The sequence below is a fragment of the Schistocerca gregaria genome, chromosome 1 (assembly GCF_023897955.1).
Source record: "Schistocerca gregaria isolate iqSchGreg1 chromosome 1, iqSchGreg1.2, whole genome shotgun sequence".
Classification (NCBI taxonomy): Eukaryota; Metazoa; Arthropoda; class Insecta; order Orthoptera; family Acrididae; genus Schistocerca; species Schistocerca gregaria.
The window spans coordinates 469,206,312-469,229,197 of record NC_064920.1 but is presented as its reverse complement, the minus strand read 5'-3'; the positions used below and the strand labels follow the sequence as shown (position 1 = coordinate 469,229,197).

Sequence of the window (22,886 nt, the reverse complement as noted above, 5' to 3'; positions counted from 1 at the left end):
CTCGCTGCATGAAATGTATTCTCAGTTGCGAATATGGACAACCATCAGCTGCATAATGGAATGACAACAATGAAAATTTGTGACAAGACTGGGACGCGAACCTGTATTTCCCATTTATCGCGAGCGGCCACTGTGCCATTTTTTTTTGACCCCATTTTGTTGTATATTGTTCGTTCTTCGTTGATTTATTCACTCTCTGACCGAACACGCTGAGCTACCATGCTGGCATACCATTAGGCTATCTTGAGTATGCATTGCAACCAGACTCAAACTTTCATATGTCGTCTACCATGCTTCTATAACCCGAACTCGTGCATGCATGATGTATATTCCCGTAAAGGGGAAAAAAATTTAATTGAGAATCGTTTTCTTGGTGTCGGTGGATATATATGATACTGCAGTGCCTGTGTTTCTCTTTGTTGAAATAAGGAACCAAGTAACTAATCAAGTTATTTTCATATAGCTCTTGAGGGGATTACAAGAAGATTCGCAAATTTGAGGAATTATTTCTAAAATTGACTGCAGCGAATTTGAAGTTCTCTATTTTAGATCCGCCTGGTCTGTTCCTGTAGCCAAGAACTTTAAACTAACAACTGGTCTCCCTTTAGCACTAACAATGCCTACCATGCTGTTCTGCTTCATCAAACGTACTAATGTAATAAAACAGTCGGCATAAAACAGTCGGCATGATTCGCCTGTATATTTCTCTACAGAAACCAGTATTCCAAGAGCGTTTTTTCTTTTTTTTTCTGTTAAGAATAAAGTCAGGTGATAGGCAAGCTGAATACGACGGTTTAATATGAATTGATAGTCATTAGTTAATTACTGTCAACGGTTTAATATGAATTGGGAATCAATTTCTGGTAACAAAACTATAAGTGTACTTGCTATTCTCGTATCATTGTTTCGTGAAGACATCAAGATCGTTAGACAATTAGCAGTGCACAGCCGGTCTATGACGAGACGCTTCTTTTAATGGTGCAGGTCGCAGTTATTAACAACTTTGGTTGGATGTATTTTATGTCTTGGAGGCGGTAGTATGTTTACAAATAAGTTGCGGGTAGTTCTTGACAGCGAAACGAAAGCATTTAATGCTGTATACAAAGTATAACAAGTGATTTGATGTTTTCGATGTCAAATATTGCCAGATCACAGCGATGACAATGGATGTCAAAGGAAAAGTTACACAGTTTTCAATGGTGAGGTTAATACTTTCACGTATCGAGACTACATTGGTATTGCACTTTTTTCTCACGCGGCTAGCGCTGTAGGAATGTGACATTCGCCTATTGTCTTTATTTGGACCTACGTTTTGATGCTTTTATTATTAGACTGCTTGTCCTCACTGGAGAATTGTTGACTAAATTAGGAAACGAAAATCTTGATGAGATGGGAGTAAATTATATACATTTTGATCGCCAAGGTTAAAATAAAATAACTTTCCAGCATCACCGTAATTTCGTAGATGGCAACTATCGTTCCTAGCGTAAAATTTACATTTAGTTTTGATTCTCCAGCCAGTTCTTTTCAGAAATATGGACAGGGTAGAGTTTGGGACGCAGAAAACTTGAGGTAGGCCTAATGTATTTTACATACTTTAATTCATCCATGCCCTATGAGATAATATTATCGGTGATTGCTCAATCAGACCTAAGGTATGTTATTCCTTATGCTATGGAAAAGGAATAACAATTACCGAGCGGGATTTTATTAATTTGAGAATATTAACTACTTTGCACCGAATTAACCATTTAATTTCGAGGGCGATACAAATATCCAGTACTCACAAATACGCTTATTGTAGGCCTGGTACTAGAAGTGCAAATAAACTACAATAGTTGTACCATCCACGGATTCAAACATTAACACAAAAAAGGAGAGAATACATTCTCCTAAAATATTTTGATGTTCCACTCACAGAAATGACGCAGGGGGAAAACGTGTGATTTTAAATTTGTGTTTTGTATGTTTCTCCTTAACAACCCATTTTCCACAGAGCAGTTGTGCAATGGAAGTAAGGAGGCCTATAAATTATTTATCACGGATACGATTTTTTTAATAAACTAAATTGCTATCTGAGTGTGGTGTAAAAGTGTGAAATAAAGAATTAAGAGTGCTCCTTTGTGTTCAGTTAATAATATATCTACCTTTATCAAACTTGGGTTAGAGAGCAAGATTTTTGAGAGAAAGATCTGTGCTAGGTACAGCCATGTACAAATCACAAAGCAATAGTGTTAAATTTTTGAACTGCTGTCATTTTGTGTCATTATTCTCAACACTGTAGACTCCATGCATGCTTTGGTGGCCATCATAAGGTACAGTGTTTGGAGATTGTTGCTATCAGTAAAAGAAAATGTGTGTGAGAGAGCAAGATTTAGGGTTAGCTGCATAAAACATGGTGTTGATTTAAACGGATCCAAAACGAAATCTAAAGATGAATGTCTTTTGAGGAAAAAAAGAAAGAAAAAACATTTTAATATTTAAGATGAAAACACTTTTTTAATGTTCTTCAAAATAGTATTTATTTTCTCACAAACTGGTATTCGGCTTCTCATGCCATCTTCAGGTGATAACTGAATGTTGCAAACACATTCAGTTGTCACCTGAAGATTGCCTGATAGGCTGAAAGCCAGTTTGTGATACAATAAATACAATTTTGCAAAATATTAGGAAGTGTTTCCCTCTTTAATATTATTGTCATGTTCTGCCAAGCACCAACACATAATTCTGTAAATGTTTAAAAAAAACAGTGTAGTGATCTGTTGGTACACTTCTTTGCCATGTCCCTGCCTCTGGTGCACGTGCTAATCGAGTTTCTGCCAATTGTATGACTTTTCAGGGTGCCATCTTCACTTCATCACTCCACAGTGCATAACCTGAGGACCTCACTTGGTCTTCCTGTTTTGTCAAAGCTCATACGATTGGCACCCAACAAACTCCACATCAGAAAAACAGAATTCAATGCAGTGGTCCAAGCAGCTGTGGCGTGACCGCCAGATACCAATAGGGGTCCTCCCATTCATTTGGTGCTGAAGAAACTGATTGTTTAAAATGCCTGTCGAGACTACAGAAGACTTAACACTCAAAAGGAGAGGTTCCAAGGGGTGCGATCATCTTATTGAAACCCCCTTTTCAGTGATGTAGCTTAGTGTCCCAGATATCACAACCTGTAGCAATACATCCTGGTGTGCATACGTGTGTGAGTAATTGACAAAATAGAATTTCTCAAGATGTATTACAGCCTTAAAAATACACTAACTGATATTGTTATATAGCTGGCATGCTGAAGGTTGAGGTTTCATGTCCTGGTGGGTGCAATATACTTTATTCTCCGACCTTTATCATTATGACTGTGACCTAAAATGTTCGCATTTAAAGAAAATCATTATTTTAATTCAGTTGATTTAAATACAGTATTTCATTTCTATTCCTCGGGTATGTCACTTTAATTATTGTTTATTTTTACTCATTTTTTACTTACTTTTGTCCTTTTTCCATTTGGAATATTACACCAGGATGAATGGTTGCAGGATATAACAACTAGACCCATAACCTATACCGTTGTATAGGCAGCTTCAAAAAGCTGGTCCTACCCCTGGGAATCTATTGTTGCTAGACAATTACTGATCGATATCAGGGATTTTGCATGCCATATGGTGCAGCACATTGTTTCCTCAACCTTGAAGCTCATAAAAGCCAAAAACCAAATGCAGTAGAGGACATCCATAAAATAACAATAACTACAGTCTTTGGACTATTTAGATACCCATATGTGCTCTGTGATGTTAAAAACATAACACATATTTTTCAGTTCTTATCAATGATGTTTTGCAGGGATTGGACTTCTGTTTTACATACATTGATTGTATGTTGGTGGCATCATATGAAAGACACCTGTAAATGTTTTTCCAATGATTTGATGACTGTGAAATCATAAATTTAGCCAAATGCAATATCAATGCCAAAGAGGAGATGGTCCGCCGAAGTCAGTGCGCAAAACATATCAGTTGTTAGGGGTGACACACTTTTACCATCACTTTTTACTTTGACTGGATTAAGCCCATGTGCTGCTCCATGCCATCGTTGCTGGTCCCAAAGTACGTGATTCCTTGCCTGTCATTAGGACTGAAAAACTACAGGTGGAATTTCCAGCCTGCCAGACAAGCCTCACTAAAGCCACTCTCATTGTGCACCCGATTGCCAACATACCACTAGAGATTTTCTCGGACGCCTCATCCTGCATTGGCACTTTGGAGCAGGGTGTTTTCCCTGATAGACTGAAATATGCCATTGTAAAACCATTGCATAAAAAGGGGGATATGTCGGATGTCAACAACTACCGCCCAATCTCTCTTCTGACAGCTCTATCAAAAATTTTTGAGAAAGTAATGTATTCAAGAGTAGCCTCCCATGTTTGTAAAAATAAAGTACTAACAAAATGTCAGTTTGGTTTTCAGAAAGGCTTTTCAACAGAAAATGCTATATATGCTTTCACTGATCAAATATTAAATGCTCTGAATAACCGGACATCACCCATTGGTATTTTTTGTGATCTCTCAAAGGCCTTTGATTGTGTAAATCATGGAATTCTTTTAGATAAGCTAAATCATTATGGTTTGAGTGGGGCAGTGCACAAATGGTTTAATTCATACTTAACTGGAAGAATGCAGAAAGTTGAAATAAGTGGTTCGTGTAATGTTAAAACAGCTGATTCCTCAAACTGGGGTGCTATCAAGCACGGGGTCCCACAGGGTTCGGTCTTAGGTCCTTTACTGTTCTTGATATACATTAATGACTTACCATTCCACATTGATGAAGATGCAAAGTTAGTTCTTTTTGCTGATGATACAAGTATAGTAATAACATCCAAAAACCAAGAACTAAGTGATGTAATTGTAAATGATGTTTTTCACAAAATTATTAAGTGGTTCTCAGCAAACGGACTCTCTTTAAATTTTGATAAAACACAGTATATACAGTTCCGTACAGTAAATGGCAAAACTCCAGTAATAAATATAGAATTTGAACAGAAGTCTGTAGCTAAGGTAGAATTTTCAAAATTTTTAGGTGTGTCCATTGATGAGAGGTTAAACTGGAAGCAACACATTGATGGTCTGCTGAAACGTCTGAGTTCAGCTACGTATGCTATTAGGGTTATTGCAAATTTTGGTGATAAGAATCTCAGTAAATTAGCTTACTATGCCTACTTTCATTCACTGCTTTCGTATGGCATCATATTCTGGGGTAATTCATCGTTGAGTAGAAAAGTATTCATTGCACAAAAACGTGTAATCAGAATAATTGCTGGAGCCCACCCACGGTCATCCTGCAGACATCTATTTAAGGATCTAGGGATCCTCACAGTAACCTCACAGTATATATATTCCCTTATGAAATTTGTTGATAATAATCCAACCCAATTCAAAAGTAATAGCAGTGTGCATACCTATAACACCAGGAGAAAGGATGATCTTCACTATGCAGGGTTAAATCTGACGTTGGCACAGAAAGGGGTAAATTATGCTGCCACAAAAGTCTTTGGGCACCTACCAAACAGCATCAAAAGCCTGACAGATAGCCAACTAACATTTAAAAATAAATTAAAAGAATTTCTAGATGACAACTCCTTCTACTCATTGGCTGAATTTTTAGATATAAAGTAAGTAAAAAAAAAAAAAAAAAAAAAAAAAAAAAAAAAAAAAAAAAAAAAAAAAAAAAAAAACACCACTTAATCATTAGTGTCATGCAATATTTTGGGTAATGTAATTTCTTGTACAGACATCTTTTATTAACCTGACACGTTCCACATCATTACGAAGTGTCGTATTCATGATCTATGGAACAAGTATTAATCTAATCTGTACTAAAACAATGTTAATGAGTACAGACAACCTTTCATTTTCTTCTCCAAGAAGATCACGGATAAGCAGCTACTATTTTACACAGAACTTTCAGGCACATATGAAGCAGTTGTGTTTCAGATTCATTGTTAGAAGACATGCCTTCAGTGTATATGCAGACAATCAGCTGCTGGTTTTGCATTTCTGCTGCCATGGAATACTTTAACTATTTTTCATTGCGAATCGACCTATTAAATGTGATATTGTAATTTATGACACACAATGTGCAAGCAAGCAGTTCAAAAAATGTCACTGCCGACATTTTACCTTGAGTGGAAAGCATTTCTATTCCAGTGGGTTTCTTTGAGCTAGTGGCTGTGAAAAATGACAAGGAGTTGAAGGACCTACTGATAGTTGAGACAACTCTGCTCTTGCAACACACGTCACTGCCAGGCACTGAGTAGCTGATATGTTGTGATGAGTCACCTGACTGGCACTAGTTTTTTGTGTTTGCAATTCTATGATGATGGGTTTTCAACTTTATTCATGGACTCGACTATCTGGGAAACTGCTGTGAGGGCAGTACTAATGCACGATTTTGTATGTGCCAGTATATAGATGGACTACTGTACAAGGACTCAGACCTGCATTACATGCCAGAAGTGCAAAACGATATGGCATGTACAGGGATTGAAGGAAAATATGGAAATACCACAAGAAGTGCATGCTTGAACATAAATGTAGACGCTAGCTGGGCCTACAGGTGGCACTGTTGTATTTGAGTATGAGCAGCACCTGTGCAATGCCTCATTACACTTAAAGTGTCAGTGGAGGTCAGAACAGTGCTCTATGGAGTCGTGAGCACATAATGTTGGAGCTGAGCTGGAACACGGGCATATTGTTGGTGTTCATGTAGTGGATGCTTTCCTAACCAAGGTAGCCCAAGTGTTAAGTGCTTCAAGAAACACTGTATTGAAGATTTACACTGAATACAGAGGGAGCAGAAATACATCATCTACTAATTGAGTGCACATACAAAAGTGTGTGTTGAGTGATTATGGCAGACAGCTTTCAGCGCCAGGCTATGATGGCTTCGGTTGTACAGCTTGAAGCTGCAGTGGATGGGCATCACTTTTGTGGGCCAGCCATGGGGATCCAATGGACATTCAGCATGTCTGAGTCTTCTGATTGGTCCTCACCAGTGGCTAGCCCAGTTACTACTCGCCTCAGGGTGTGGCAGGTTGCGAAAGACTTCCCAGGGAGTCACACTGTTGCTCAGCTCGATGCAGACACCTGTCCTGTTTCAGAGGAAACCTTTCAGCCTGTAAGATCTGCGCAATTGTAGAGGGTGAGATTATTGGTAGTTTGGAACTCCAGTGTTATGCATGTTATGGGTCCCCTTAGGCACATGACTGCCAAGAAGGGGAAGAAAGACAATGTGCACTCCGTGTGCATACCGGGTGGAGTCATTCCAGGCATGGAACAGGTCTTCAAGGAATGCGTCATTCTGGATTCCATGAAGAGCACAGGGTGCAGCCAACTGCAGGTGGTAGCTCACATCGGTACCAGTGATGTGTGTCACTATGGATCGAAAGAGATTCTCTCTGGTTTCGGGTGGCTAACCGAGGTGGTAAAGGCTGCCGGTCTTGCTTGCAAGATGAAAACAGAGCTCACCATTTGCAGCGTAGTCGACAAGACCGATTGTAGACCTCTGGTACAGAGCCGAGTGGAGGCTCTGAATCAGAGGCTTGGATGATTCTGCAATCGTGTAGGCTGCAGATTGCTTGACTTGCACCATAGGATGGTTGGGTTTTGGATTCTGCTGAATAGGTCAGGAGTCCACTAAATGCAGGAGGCAGCTACATGGGTAGAAGGGGCTGTGTGGCATGGACTGGGTGGTTTTTTAGGTTAAACAGTCTCAGGAAAACACGAAAAGAGCTTCAGTCTTTAAGGGTGCAGGGTGAACACAGGAAGAATATAGATACAGGAACCATTTGTGCAACAGTTGTAAATTGTCGTAACTGTGTTGAGAAAGTACAAGAACTCCAAGCACTAATAGAAAGCACTGATGCTCAAATCATTATAGTCACTGAAGACTGAGTAAAGCTGGGGTAAGTTCAGCCGAAATTTTTGCGAAGAACCTAAAGGTGTTTCGAAAAAGATAGTCCAAACACAGTTGGCAGTGGTGTGATTGTTGCTGTTAGAAGTAGTTTAGTGTGTTGCGAAATTGAAATAGATAGTTTCTGTGAGTTAGTATGGTCAGAGCCCATTCTTGGCAATTGGAATAAAATAATAATTCCCAATGTAGATGATACAATTGCTGAAAGATTCAAAGAAACCTTGAGTTTGATTTCAAACACGTACCCAACTCATATAATTGTAGTTGGTGATGACTATTTTACCATCAATATGTTGGCGAAAATACGTGTTTAAATCAGGAGGTACGCGTAAAACATCATCATAAATTGTGCTAAACATATTCTCTGAAAATTATTTTGAGCAGTTAGTTGAGGAGTCCGTGTCAATAGTAAATGGTTGTGAAAACACACTTGACCCTTTAGCAACAAATAATCCTGAGCTAATAGCGAGCATCAAAATGGATACAGGGATTTTTGAACACTGGGTTGTCATAAGGACCTAGAATATTGTAACCCGCAAATCCTCGAAAACTAAACGAAAAACATACCTATCCAAAAAGCAGATAAAAATTCAGTTGTTGCCTTCCTTAAAGACAGTCTCAAATCATTCCAAATTAACAGTGTAAGTGTAGACCAGATGTAGCTTGAAAAGCCAAAGTAATAGTATCAGCAGCAATTGAGAGATTTATATCAAATAAATTAACAAACAACGGAGCTGATCCTCCTTGGTGCACAAAATGGGCCAGAAAACTGTTGCAGAAACAATGTAAAAAATATGCCAAATCGAAATGGATACAGAATTTCCAATGGATACAGAAGCTCGAAATTTAGCGTGGACTTCAATGCGAGATGCTTAAAATAGTTTCCACAGCAAAACTTTGTCTCGAAATCTGCCAGAAAATCCAAAGGGATCATGTTCGTACATGAAGTATGCTAGCAGCAAGACAAATCAATGCCTCGTTGCATGATAGCAATGGAAGTACTATTGACGACGTCACTGCCAAAGCAGAGTTGCTGAACACAGCCTTCCGAAATTCCTTCACCAAAGAACACAAAGTAAATATTCCAGAATTCGAATCAAGAAAAGCTGCCAACATGAGTAAATTAGAAGTAGATATCCTTGGAGTAGTGAAGCAGTCAAAAATCACTTAACAAAAGCAAGTCTTCTGGTCCAGACTGTGTATACCAGTGAGGATACTTTCAGAGTATGTTGATACAATAGCTCCATCCTTAACAATCATAGACAGCTGTTCACTCGATGAAAGCTCTGTACCCAAAGACTGGAAAGTTGCACAGGCCACACCAATATTCAAGAAAGGTAGTAGGAGAAATCTAATAAATTACAAGCCCCTATCATTAACATTCAGCAGGATTTTGGAACATATAATGTATTTGAACATTATTAATTACCTCAGAGAAAATGGTCTATTGAAACACAGTCACCACAGATTTAGAAACATTGTACTTGTGAAACACAACTAGCTCTTTACTCACATGAAGTGTTGAGTGCTATTGACAAGGGATTTCTAATTGATTCTGTTATTCTAGATGTCCAGAAGGCTTTCGACACTACACCTCACAAGTGGCTTGTACTAAAATTGCATGCTTATGGAATATCTTCTCAGTTATGTGACCGGATTCGTGATTTCCTGTCAGAGATGTCTCTGTTCGTAGTAATTGATGGAAAGTAATCGAGTAAAACAGAAGTGATTTCTGGCATTCCTGAAGGTAGTGTTACGGGCCCTCTGCTGTTCCTTATCTATATAAACGATTTAAGAGACAATCTGAGCAGCCGTCTTAGGTTGTTTGCAGATGATGCTGTCGTTTATCTACTAGTAAAGTTATCAGAAGATCAAAACAAATTGCAAAACAATTTAGAAAAGATATTTGTATGTAGCAAAAATTGGCAACTGTGACCCTAAATAACAAATCGTGTGAGGTCATCCACATGGGTGCTAAAGGGAATCTGTTAAACATCAGTTACACAATAAATCTGTCAAATCTGATGATCATAAATTCAGCTAAATACCTAGGAATTACAATTACGAACAATATAAATTGGAATGAACACAATGAAAATGTTGTGGGGGAAGGCTAACCAAAAACTGCATTTTATTGCAGGACACTTAGAAAACCTAACAGAGCTACTAAAGAGACTGTGTACACTATGTTTGTCCATCCTCTTTAAGAATACTGCTGCATGGTGTGGGTTGCTTACCAGATAGGACTGATGGAGTACATTGAGAAATTTCAAAGAAGGGCAGCACATTTTGTATTATTGTGGAATAGGGGAGAGAGCGTCACTGAAATGACACAGGATTTTGGGTGGACATCATTTAAACAAAGGTGTTTTTGTTGTGGCTGAATCACCAACTTTCTCCTCCGAGTGCAAAAACATTTTGTTGACGCTAACCTACAACAGGAGAAACGATCACCACAATAATAGAAGGGTAATCAGAGCTCGCACGGAAAGATATATGTGTTTGTTTTTTCTGTGCGCTGCGACAGGAAAATGTGCCACTGAAACCATAAAATCTGGACTGTGGAGCAATGGAATTTGGTCATATGACTCTTGCTGCACATTGTTTCCAACATCTGACTGAGTTTACATCTGGTGTAAGCTGTTCCCAGCCTATGATGCAGAATGCTTGCTGCCAAGAGATAAATATGGCGGGAGTTGATGACGATTTGGCAGCCTTATTGTGGTATTCCATGGGCTTTATGCTTACTTTGCAGATTGCATTACTGTCAAAGATTATGTTACTGTTTTTGCTGATCAGGTCCATCCCGTGGTACAGTATTTGTTTCCTAATGGTGATGCTGTACTACAAGACAACAGGGCTCCTGTTCACACAGCTTGCATCATACAGGACTGGTTTTGTGAGGATGAGGATGAATAGTTCGCATCTCCACTGGCTAACAATTATTACTGAACCTTTGTGGCCTACTTTGGAGAGAAAGGTGCATAATCACTATCCACCTCCATCATCATTACCTGAACGTACCACTATTTTGCAAGAAGAGTGGTATAAGATTCCCTTGAAAACCATACAGAACATGTGTTTACCCTTTCCAGTAGGAATAGAAGCTGTTTACAATGCCAAAAGTTTTCCTATACTGTATTAATCATAGTTGTATATTTGGTGTTTCCATGGTTTTCTTTTCCCTCTGTAGGTGCTCCGCTTGGAAGTTTTGACATCCCAGAGACACAATTCTTACATGTCCACCTATGCTTTGTAGGACCACCTCCATTCACATGTAACTACTGGTACTACATCATGATGATCAACAGATACACTAGGTGGCCAGGAGTATTCCTGTTGTAAACACAAACTGCTGAGGATCTGGTGCAGTTGGATTTCTCATTCCGGCTGTCACCAGCATTTGTCTTCTGAGTGGGGTCGGCAGGGAGAGGTGGAAATATTTTGTGCAATGGTGTGGGTGTACAGGGTACACATAAGTACTTCATCATATTGTGCAACTTCAAAAAATATTGTGGAACACTTACACCATTTCTTGAAGGACACCATTTATTAAGTGGCATGTGATGAATTCGTGGATTGATGCCCTTCCAGCAGTGCTACTATGATTATGAAGTGTATTAAAAGAACACTTGCAGACCTACCCGGTGAAGCTGGTGTTCAGTGAAATGTTTGTTTGTGTCAGGAGATTCTTTAAAATCATGTCGCCACACAGGGTAGCTGCACGGTCTGGGGTGCCTTGTGGCAGTCCAGGCGGCTCCCCCTGCCTGAGGTTTGAGTCTTCCCTCAGGCATGGGTGTGTGTGTGTGTGTTGTCCATAGCGTAAGTTACTTTAAGTTAGATTAAGTTGTGTGTAGGCTTAGGGACCAATGATCTCAGTAGTTTGGTCCCACAAGACCGTACCACAAATTTCCAAAACCATGTACTGGACCTCCTTACTCACTTAGGATTTCCTTCCAGGACTCCCGAGACAAGTAGAAACTTTGTAACTGGGTGGAACCACAGGGCTTGGGAAATGAACAGCTTTAGCTTTCAAGGACCTGACATGGTCCACTGCGCTGATTACTGAAGCTGCCCTGCCAAGGCCCATACACAGTTGTGGATTGAAGTATTAGTGCACTCACTCAGTTTTAAAGGGTTAGATACATTTAATGTGCAAGCCAGCTTACCTAACTCAGAAGACACCACTGAAACACAAGCCACCTCGAGACACAGAACACCTGTGACACTGTAGCTGCTGGCCATGCTACGTCATCCAAGCAGTGCTGTCTGCCTGGGAACCAACTGGCCACCATTCACTGAGGTGCAGTCATTTCCCACCATCCTCCAGTGACAATAGAAACTCATCATACATAAAAAGTGTAGCTCCGTTTCAATCCAACAGCTAACAAGTCACTCTACAGATATCCATTGGCAGCATCGTGGATGACTAACAGTGACAGACAGAAGACGGCTTTCTCTTGCTCTGTCAGACGTATGTCATGAGAATAACGAGCGGGATAATTATTGCACTTCTAGTGGTTACTTAACTTGTTCGTACAATGAAGCAAAAAACTAATCATTGTCTGAAATGTAGCATTTACTGAGACTCTACAAACTTGCAGTATGACCAAGTGAGTTGGTACATTGATGTACATTTGGGTTGGAATTTCTTATGATTTCCTCATTTACTTAATGCAAATGCTGGAATGCATCCTATGTAAAGACCACATCTGACTTCACACCCCATCATTGTTCACTTCAAACTTGTTTTCCATCTGTAATGCCCCTATTATCAGTGGATGCTAAATTGTAATCTGATTTTCTTTGCATTGAATCCCATCAACTTTGACTAACAATATCTGCAGTTTATTGCCAGAAATATGTAGGCCTATTTGTATGTTGACTCTGAACTGTCCCACACTGTCTGAAATCCTAGGTAAGTAACAAGCCGAACCTTCAATGAGTTATATTAATTTAGATGTTCTCATATCTGTTCATGTGAATGTTTACTCTCTGGTGTGGCAGAGATAGATTTTTAAAATTAAAACCCATGCTTTTTCATCAGGTTGCTGGATTGTTTGTTAACCTACAATTATTATAAGCTTCTGAATCATTGCTGAGAAGATTGTTGGCAGCAATTTACTCTTTCTTAGTATTATTCATGCTGTTTTACTAATTACTAGATAGTTACAAGGATTTCAGTTAGATTTAGAATGTGTGCCTTCTTATAAAGAAATGGAAAAATGGTGTATTGATTGCCAGAAGACATGCTATCATGTACTTGTTTTTGGTGGTACTATGCTAGTCACTTAGTGCATGTATGGCCCCTGCTGTGATTCTGAGTGTCTACCCTAGTTTTTGTATGCCTGGCAACTGAATAAATTAGTGATAGTCTAGTTAATAATATTAGTAGCAAAAATAATGTTTTATTGATTCATGTGTGTTGATACCTGATGATGAGCACTAGTGCCTAAAAACATGTCCTTAAGAAATTATTGTCATAAGATTGACAATCTTTAAAAGATTGTGAGGGACCATCATACATGTATATATACCATATTTGATTATAATGCTGACATTGAAAAGTTATCTCCCAATATGAGTAATGATTATAATTTCTTTGGAATATGCTACCCTGAAGAATTTGCAGTGTGTATTACAGAGATTTATGGAATTTTGAAGACACTAGAGAAGGTAAATTGTGGTCAAGTGAGGGATTTATGATTACTCTCTAATAATTAGTGTTGATTTTCAGACACTATGTTTTCTCTGTAATATGAATTACACCTTATCTCGAAGTAAATATAAATTTCTTTTAATAACAAACTATTTTTGTTTTAGAATAACAAAGATGAGAAGACTGAAGAGGTTGATGATGATTGGCGGAACTGCCCGTCACCCGACTCTCCAAGAAAACCAGTAAAATCAACAGCAGTTGTCAAGTATACTACAGTGCAAGCACCAGCCAACTTTGCAAGACTCCAGTGCAATACTAATTTAAATCTACCACCATCCAATTGGCTCAGTAGCTCTGCTGAATCGTATGGATTACAGAATGTTCCTTTTCACTCTTCTGGCTTCTCTAGGTGAACTTATTGATGATTATATTTAACATCTTTACATATTATAAATTGTTAGTCCCCCATCACATTTTTCTGCCTATATGTGAAGGCTAATCTTAGGAACTGGTGTAGGTATTTTGGTACGATTTTCATTAATATGTAGATTGCTTCATGAGGAAGATTTGTGTCTATAATTTATTTCCACTACACCAGACAAATCGTCTGGCCATAGATATTTAGTGCTACCCATACTAAGTCAGGGAAAGTCACTAGTTGTGTTATAAATATGCGGATTATACTAAAGCTTCATAACATATAGCTCATGTGGGTTAATACTGCATCAGAGTGTTATTAATACTCAATTGTGTACGCGTAATGACAGTTTGTTCTGTGTTATAATGATTATTATGAAAATAATCAGCAAAGCCAGCAATGGGTTACATATCATTGAACTAGTATAATGTGGTACATAGATATATGTAGAAGAGTACTAACTATTTCAACTCCCCCAGGGGCTCAGCATTCACTTGCTGAGTACGGGCTTGGCGACCCCGGGGTCCTGAGCTGGGGACTGGTCTGCGCCGCCAGTGTCCTGTCACCGTAACCCCCGGACATGCTTCAGCGACCACCGTACGGCGCGGCGGTGAAATGTTGTGTGCTGCGGGGAATGGTAATCTTGGCTTGACCGCCTGGATTGCGAGGAAGGCCAACCTCTATAAAAACCCCTCAATCTTTCGGTGTGCTCCGCGCCTAGAAGATGCATGGCTGTTGGGGTGGAACAGTCGCAAGCGGGCAACCTCTGGGGCACCTGTCGCACCCCAGTTGTATAAGGCTTACTCAGGCACGCGGGGCTCTGTCTGAGCGGACTTTTAGTTCCCTAGCTGCTCGTGGGACCGCAATGGACCCTTAGACCTCAATAACTATTAAAAGGAAGGAGGGTAGCTTTGAGAGGGTTTCACCCTTTTGCATCCACAAGGGTCTTGAGGGAATTGCAGGAACACTGAAATCTGTAAAGCGACTGCGCAATGGGACTCTGTTAGTTGAGACTTCTAGTTCCCGTCAAGTCACTGTCCTTCGGAAAGCAACCTGTCTAGGAGACTACGCTGTCGAGACCGAGCTCCACTCCACTTTGAATTATAGTAAGGGTGTTGTGACGTGTAGGGACTAGGTGGATATCCCCATGGACGAGTTAAAATCTGAGTGGGCTGATGAAGGTATTGTTGACGTGCAGCATATTATGAAACGAGTCAATGGGGACCTCGTCAAATCCGACTCGTTTATTCTCACGTTCAGTTGCCCGAGACTCCCAGAGCATGTTAAAGCGGGGTTCTTACGTTTGCCAGTACGGCCATATTTCCCCAACCCAATGTGCTATTTTAAATGTCAGCGCTTTGGGCATACTACGTTGGGGTGCAATGGGATAGCCACGTGTGGTAAATGTGGTCAGCCTGCCCATGAAGGAGCCGATTGTTCATCACCTGTGAAGTGCGTGAATTGCTCTGGGAGTCACCCTGTCTGGAGCCAGATCTGCCCCATCTATCTCGAAGAACGGAAGGTACAGGAGATTAAAACATCTAAGCGCATCCCCTATGGTGAGGCCAAGAAGCTCTTTAAGGCCATGCAACCTCCTGTGTTTTCAACATCTCTCGCTTCCGCTCTCAAAAAACCGGTACAACTGGCCACTGTTGCTACGCAAACGCAGGTTGCTAGTGTTAGCACTAATACCTGCGCTTGCCGGTGCACTTGTGCTGCTGCGGTTGTTTTGCAATCTGCGGCTCTCCCCGCTACATCAGACAAGGCCGTGGTTGCTGACATTGGGGTACTTCTTGCCTCTCCCCATATGGCGCCTTCTGCCCAGGCGAGTAAACCTCCAACTGTTGACAAGGCTCTGCATTCTAAGCCCCCCAAGACAAAGCCTCAGAAGGTGAAGGTTTTGCCACCTGAGGAGACTAGTCAGAATCGGTCCGATGACGAGGCCATCGTACTGTCTGACATCTCCCGTGGGTCGTCATCGGAGCTTATGGACATTGATGTCGACTGGGGGTGATCTTCTCGCCCCAGGAATAAATCTCTGGCCAGTACAGTCTCTCCTCCAAAGCACAGAGACAGGGTGAAAGTTCAGCCACCCTGATCACTGGCTCCCATATTACAGTGGAACCTGAATGGGTTCAGGACACATGTGGCCGAATTACAACTCCTTATACGAGAGTGCCCCTTGTGCTTATGTCTCCAAGAGACACATTTTCGGGCCACTGATGCTCCTTCTTTACGGGGCTATACCATATATCAAAAAGATGATCTGATGGGGGAAAGGGCAAAGGGTGGTGTTGCGGTATTTGTCCGTGACATGCACCCCTCGTCTGAGCTCCCTCTCGTCACCGACTTGCAAGCAGTTGCAGTTGACATTCTTGTGGGTCGGAGGCTCACAGTCTGTTAAGTTTATTTACCGCCTCCGGATGCGATAGGCTCTGAGGCTCTCACGGACCTCATTAGCCAACTCCCCCGCCCATTTCTTCTTCTGGGGGACTTTAACGCTCATAATGTCTTATGGGGCTCTCTGACTACTTGCCCCAGGGGTCGCATTCTGGAAAGCCTCATGATGTCTGAAGAACTGTGCCTCCTCAACTCTGGTGCTCCAACTCATTTCTGTACTGCTTCCGGGTCGTCATCGGCTATTGACCTTTCCTTTTGCTCCCCAGCACTCGCGGATTCTGCACTGTGGGAGGCTGCAGCTGACCTCCATTCTAGTGACCACTTCCCCCTTTGGATTCGCCTCCTGGATGAGGCTGTGGCATTACCAGTGCCGCCCCGGTGGCACCTCTGCAGAGCTGACTGGACACTTTTCAGCCAACTGGCTGTTTTGGAACACCGTGCCAGCGTCCACGAATGGGTAGACCATGTTACAGCCGTGATCTGCCATGCTGCTGAATTTTCAATCCCACGGTCATCCTAAGAGGCGTCCTGTCCCTTGGTGGACCACTGAGTGCCGCTCAGCCATCCGAGCGCGCTGTGCAGCTCTGCGCCGCTTCAAGTGCCGTCCCTCAGCTGACAATCTTGCGGCCTTTCGGGTGGCAAGGGCCAGAGCGCGGCGAGTGATTAAACAGAGCAAACGACGGTCATGGCAATCGTTCTTGAACTCCATCTCTCGCTCCACTAGTTCTACGAAAGTATGGGAAGCCATCTGGAGGATTTCTGGGAAACTCAGCCAGCTACCTGTCACGGCATTGCTGCATCAGGGATGTCTCCTCACGGTGCCGAGAGACATTGCCCAGACACTGGCCATGCATTTTGCAGACCCTACCGCCACTATTAGCTGTGATCCAGATTTCTGCCGCTACCGCACTGCCATCGAGAGGGGTCCATTGGACTTCCGGTCTCTAAATTCTGAACCCTATAACTGCCCCTTCACAATGTGGGAACTGGATTCTGCGCTGTCTGTGGCTCATGATATTGTGCCTGGTCATGATCAAATCCGGTACAGCATGCTGCAGCACTTGTTGCTGCCATCCAAGGAAGTTCTCCTGAACTGTTTCAATATGATATGGTTATCCGGCACGTACCCTGACTCGTGGAGAGAGGCAATTTTGATTCCCCTCCTCAAACCAGGGAAGGACCGAACGCATCCCAGTAGTTATCGCAGTATTGCTTTGATGAGCTGTGTTGGGAAGACGTTGGAACGCATGGTCAACCGGCGCCTGGTTTGACTGCTCGAGACCAGGCAGCTCTTTAGCCCCTCTCAGTGTGGCTTTCGGAGATGTCATTCCACTATAGACAACTTGACCCTACTTGAGGCCGCCATCCTGCAGGCTTTACGACGTAACCAGCATTGTCTAGGGGTCTTCTTTGACATTAATAAGGCGTATGACACTACTTGGCACCGCCTTATCCTCAATCAACTCCATGAGTGGGGCTTTCGTGGTTGTCTCCCCATCTTCATTCGGTCCTTTCTTTCTCACCGCCTCTTTCGGTATCGGGTTGGTAATGTGCTATCTGATTTGTTCGTGCAGGAGAATGGTGTTCCTCAGGGCAGCGTTTTAAGTGGCACCCTCTTTGCCGTCGCTATTAACGGTATCACGTCCACTATCCGGAGTCCTGCCCAATGCTCCTTGTTTGTGGACGATTTTGCTGTTTTCTGTTCTTCCTCCAGTCTTGTCACTGCTAGTCGGCAGTTGCAGCTTACGATAAAGCGCTTAGAGGCATGGACTGCAAAGACGGGTTTTACCTTTTCTGCAGACAAACCTGTGTGTGTTCATTTTAATCATTCTCGGCGTCTTTTTACCTCCCCTGAATTGCGTCTGAGGGACACCGTTCTTCCTTTTAGAGACACTGTGAGGTTCCTGGGCCTCACTTTTGATTCCAAGTTGTCGTGGTTGCCTCACCTTAAAGACCTCAAGGCGCGGGTCCTGAAGGCACTGAATATTTTGAAGTGTCTGAGCCACCGGTCCTGGGGAGCAGATCGGGCGCGTCTGCTGCAGTTTTATAGGGCTTTCGTCCGATCGCGTCTTGACTATGCTTGCACCGTGTATGGATCAGCAAGGCCTTCGTATCTGAAGATCCTTGACGCAGTACACCATGAGGGTATCAGGCTGGCCACTGGTGCCTTCCGTACCAGTCCCATCCCCAGCCTGTGTGCTGAGGCAGGGGAACCGCCGCTCGCCATCCGGCGGAAACTCCTCATGGTGCGATGGGTGTGTCATTTCCTTGCCTGTCATACCTCCCCTGCGTTCCCTACTGTTGCCCGACCGCCTATGGAACGTCTCTTTTCCAGTCGTCCCAGGGCAACGAGACCATTTGGGATTCGTGCCAAGCATTTGCTTGAGTCCCTTGGTGTGGAGCGTGTTGGCCCCCAATGACAAGGTTTTACTCGCCTGCCTCCCTGGTTGCTCCAGAGGCCCAGCATCCTTCTAGACTTGTCGGAGAACCAGAGGAACTGCACTCCGGCGTTTGTTTTTACCTCCTTATTTTACGATATTTTAAACCAGCATCCAGACCATGTACCTGTATTCACAGATGGCTCTAAACAGGGGGACTCTGTTGGTTGTGCTGTTGTTTTCCCTGATTGAGTCGTCAAGTTACGGCTTCCTGCGGCGTTTACCATCCTTGATGCTGAATTGTTTGCAATCTTGCGGGCATTGGAGCAGATGAGATGTGTTCCCAGTCTTAAGTTCCTCATGTGTTCTGACTCCCTGAGTGCCCTTCAGACCATGCAACACTTGTACCCAGCGGATACGGTCGTCCAGAACATCCATGATGCCCTACTCCACCTGCAACGGCAGGGGAAGGAAGTTTCTTTCTGCTGGGTGCCGGGGCACGTTGGTATTAGGGGAAACGAACTGGCGGATGTGGCTGCCAAAGATGCATGTTCCCTCCCTCACGTTGTTGAATGTGCCGTCCCCCTCCATGCTGTAACCTCCCTTTTGCGTTTTCGTGTTATGCATCAATGGGTAGAGGAGTGGCTGACAGTTTCTGACAATAAGCTGCGTCTGGTAAAGGCCACTACGCGACCATGACGTACATCCTACCAGTCATACAGGCGGAATGAGGTTCTCCTCACTCGCCTCCTCATCGGGCACAGTCCCTTCACGCATGGTTTTTTACTCCGTCGGGAGGAGCCCCCAATCTGCAGTGCTTGTGGCGTCCAGATTACTGTCCGCCACATTTTACTTGACTGTCTTTTATTCTCTGACCATAGGGCGGTGGTTTCTTTGCCACCAGATTTGCCCTCTATTTGTGACTGTGGTTAAGGTCGTACGGTTTTGTGTCCTGTCCAGTCTGTTGCCTCGGATTTTAGGGAGAGGGTTTTAATGTGCTGCTGGTTGACTGGCTCACCCAGGTTTTAGGTAAGAGGTCCGCCAGTCACGATTACCTCCTTGTTTCCCTTCGGTTTCTGTTCTCTTTTCCTTGTGTTTCCTTTCCTTTTTTAGTGTGTTTCTTCTCCTCTTGTTTTGCCTCTGTATGTGAGCATTTGGAACTGCGTCAGGCCTGTGTCTTTTAGCCGTTCTCCTTGTTCGGTGTCCATCTTCGTCCCTTCACCACATGTGTTCCTGTTTCTATGCGTTTGGGCGCTGATGACCACGCTGTTTAGCACCCGTAAACCTCAACACACACACACACACACACACACACACACACACACACACACACACACTATTTCAGTGCCCATTGCATTTGCTTATCAAGCCTCTGTAAAGGCAAAGAAAGATTTGCATTACAATATCCTGGATTTTCCATTGTTTGAAAGATTCACATATAAATTTCGCACTGTGTCTCAAAACAGAACTGCTGGAAACTCGTAAGAAGAGACTGTGATTTGTCTTGAATATTGCTTCAGTGTGTAAGAGATTGTGCTTTGTCTTGAATATTGCTTCAAAGTGTACCTGTGATCATGTGTGTTTTAAAAATAGTAAATGTCTTTGTTAACAATTAATGAAAATTTCACCAATTTCAACTAATTATTCCTGGTCTAGAGTAATTTAAATAAAATGCTGCATTTCTATACCTGCTGGCCATCTATACTACAGCCAGTCAACTAGGCACGAGCACATAAATCACCAGCTTGAAGGGTTAAAAGTCTGTTCTCTCAGCCACCTGAACCAAGCCTTCAAAGCTGAACTAAGTGAGATAACACAATGATGAAACACAAGACTTGTATTCAGAACCCCATCAAGCCTTCTAGATATAAGTTTCCCATGATTTCCTTAAATCATACAAGATGAATGCTTGGGTAGTTCCTTTGGAAGTACAGCCAGTTTCTTTCCCCAAGCTGAGCTTGTGGCAAGTATGTGACCCATCATTAGCAGTACATTAAGTGCTAATCTTCATTCCTGCCTTCCATCCTTGAAGGCTGTTCAAAGTACATTGTTTGAAATGACCTTTCGGCCCCATCTTGAGGATCATTGGGTTGCCAGCTCACAGCTTGCCAAAATATCTGGTCAGTTTTATTATTAGGTATGATGAGGGTCAAAGTGTACACCATATTGAGGATATAGATGATACAGTTCTTTAATAGTACAATTGTCAGGCTGTTTAAGCATACATAATACATGCAATTCTGTACTGCTCAAGGCAGAAATTTGAGAGTACTTGTTAAAGTGAAAATGGTTAATCTACAAACCAGACAGATACCCTAACCTGATACTCCAGAAGCTTAATGACCTTATTGGAGATGATGTCATTATGATGATTGTTTGAAAGAAAATCTGCAGAAAAACCAAGGAAAGTCTCAGTTTTCACAATTAGACCCATTGGAATATCATTCTTCACCAATTGAATTACTAGAAATGTATTTAACTGCAGAAATTTAGAGGGATAACATTGCTGTTATCTACCTTCATTAAGATGGGTTGTAAGTTGATTTTGTTAGCCAGAAACAGATTTAATGGAACTATAGCACAAGCTCTATGCATCTTTCAAGAATGTGATATTTTTGAGGGCTTTTGCCATTGTTGAATTGGATGTGACTGGACTCTGAAAATTCAGTGTAATATGAAGCTACTCCATGCTGCAATCAAACCTTCTAAATATTATGGTATGAAATGAAATGAACTTGGATATGTCCATGAGAGATATCTCATGCAGTTCATATATGGCTGGTTGCTGGAGTTTCTTGACAAATGAGTTGCTGATTTATTTGATGGTTGCCATGTCAGGGAATTGTGCCTTGTAATTTGGAGAAAGTTAACAAATTCCTCACCATGTTTGGCTAGGCCTTATTGTGCTGAAATAAGACATGTGGATCTGCTTTAAGGAGGGCAGGTATTTAAAGTTTTTTGAATTCCTTAATATTTTGGCTGCTGTTTAGACTGCCTTCAATATGTATGAGTCTAGATTATGTTTTGTATCCAGTCACAACCTAAACCATCACACTTAGTTCTTGTCTCATAAACTGCTTAGCAAAACAAAGAAAGTTTAAAAGACTCCAGTGAATGCAATAAAGCCTGATCAAATGACTGCCACTGTTGGACAAGTTGAAGTTGTCCATAAGCTCTGCATTTTGTTACTTGTAATTCAATGATAGTATTCAGATGCCAATTGCAGTCTGATATTTTTTTGTGGCTTGACAGCAATGGAAACAGATTTGTTGGTATGTATGACACCAATCTAGCCCACAGAAGGCAACATCAGTGTGTCAGTTGAGCCATTAGTATGGTCTAGATGGCAACCATCCTGTGCTGTAGTTACATTATGTGGTCCCATACCTATTCTTTGGTGAGTGTGGCCTCTTCTTATTCAGCTTGTAACCAGACACATTACTGTTGTAACAGCATGCACTTTACAAGATAAAATTTCAAAGTGTGACAAACCTATTTTCTGATGACATATCATTCTGCCTTTGTGATACTGAAGTGCTCTTTCATATTGTTGCTTTATTTGGTGACTATTTACTGAGTTAGGAGTAACATTGATTTTTACAGTCATACTAACTGTTAATCTTATATTGCTGCTACACTGTTCTATAAGTCGAAGGTTGGATTCATTTGGGATGTGTGTTCAAATTTTTTCTAATGCTATTGTAAATGTCTTGTGACTCCCAGGCTGGTGCAAACTTTATAGTTGCCATTTTGGCTACTTGTGTGTCAGATTTGTTCAATCTTTATTCAAGCAACTTAGATTGATGTCGGTGGTCAGTTTTTGCAGTTTACAGAGGTTTTTATCGGGAGAGACTGACTTCATCTTGATATGCTTGTTGTTGTTGTGGTGTTCAGTCCAGAGACTGGCTTGATGCAGCTCTCCATGCTACCCTGTCCTGTGCAAGCTTCTAAATCTCCCAGTACTTACTGCAACATACATCCTTCTGAATCTGCCAAGTTTATTCATCTCTTGGTCTCCCTCTACGATTTTTACACTCCACGCTGCCCTCCTATGCTAAATTTGTGATCCCTA

The 22,886-nt window shown here is 41.9% G+C and overlaps 1 protein-coding gene across 1 annotated transcript in view; it reads left to right on the top strand.

Moving 5' to 3' along the window:
- Positions 1–939: 939 nt before the first annotated feature.
- Positions 940–22,886, top strand: part of LOC126352984 (erythroid differentiation-related factor 1) — a 224,218-nt gene continuing 202,271 nt past the window's right edge. Inside the window, exons 1-2 of the mRNA XM_050002728.1 lie at positions 940–1,199; positions 13,783–14,027. Of these exons, the coding sequence (XP_049858685.1) occupies positions 1,158–1,199; positions 13,783–14,027 (287 nt within the window). The 5' untranslated portion in view covers positions 940–1,157. The remainder of the gene's footprint in view (positions 1,200–13,782; positions 14,028–22,886) is intronic.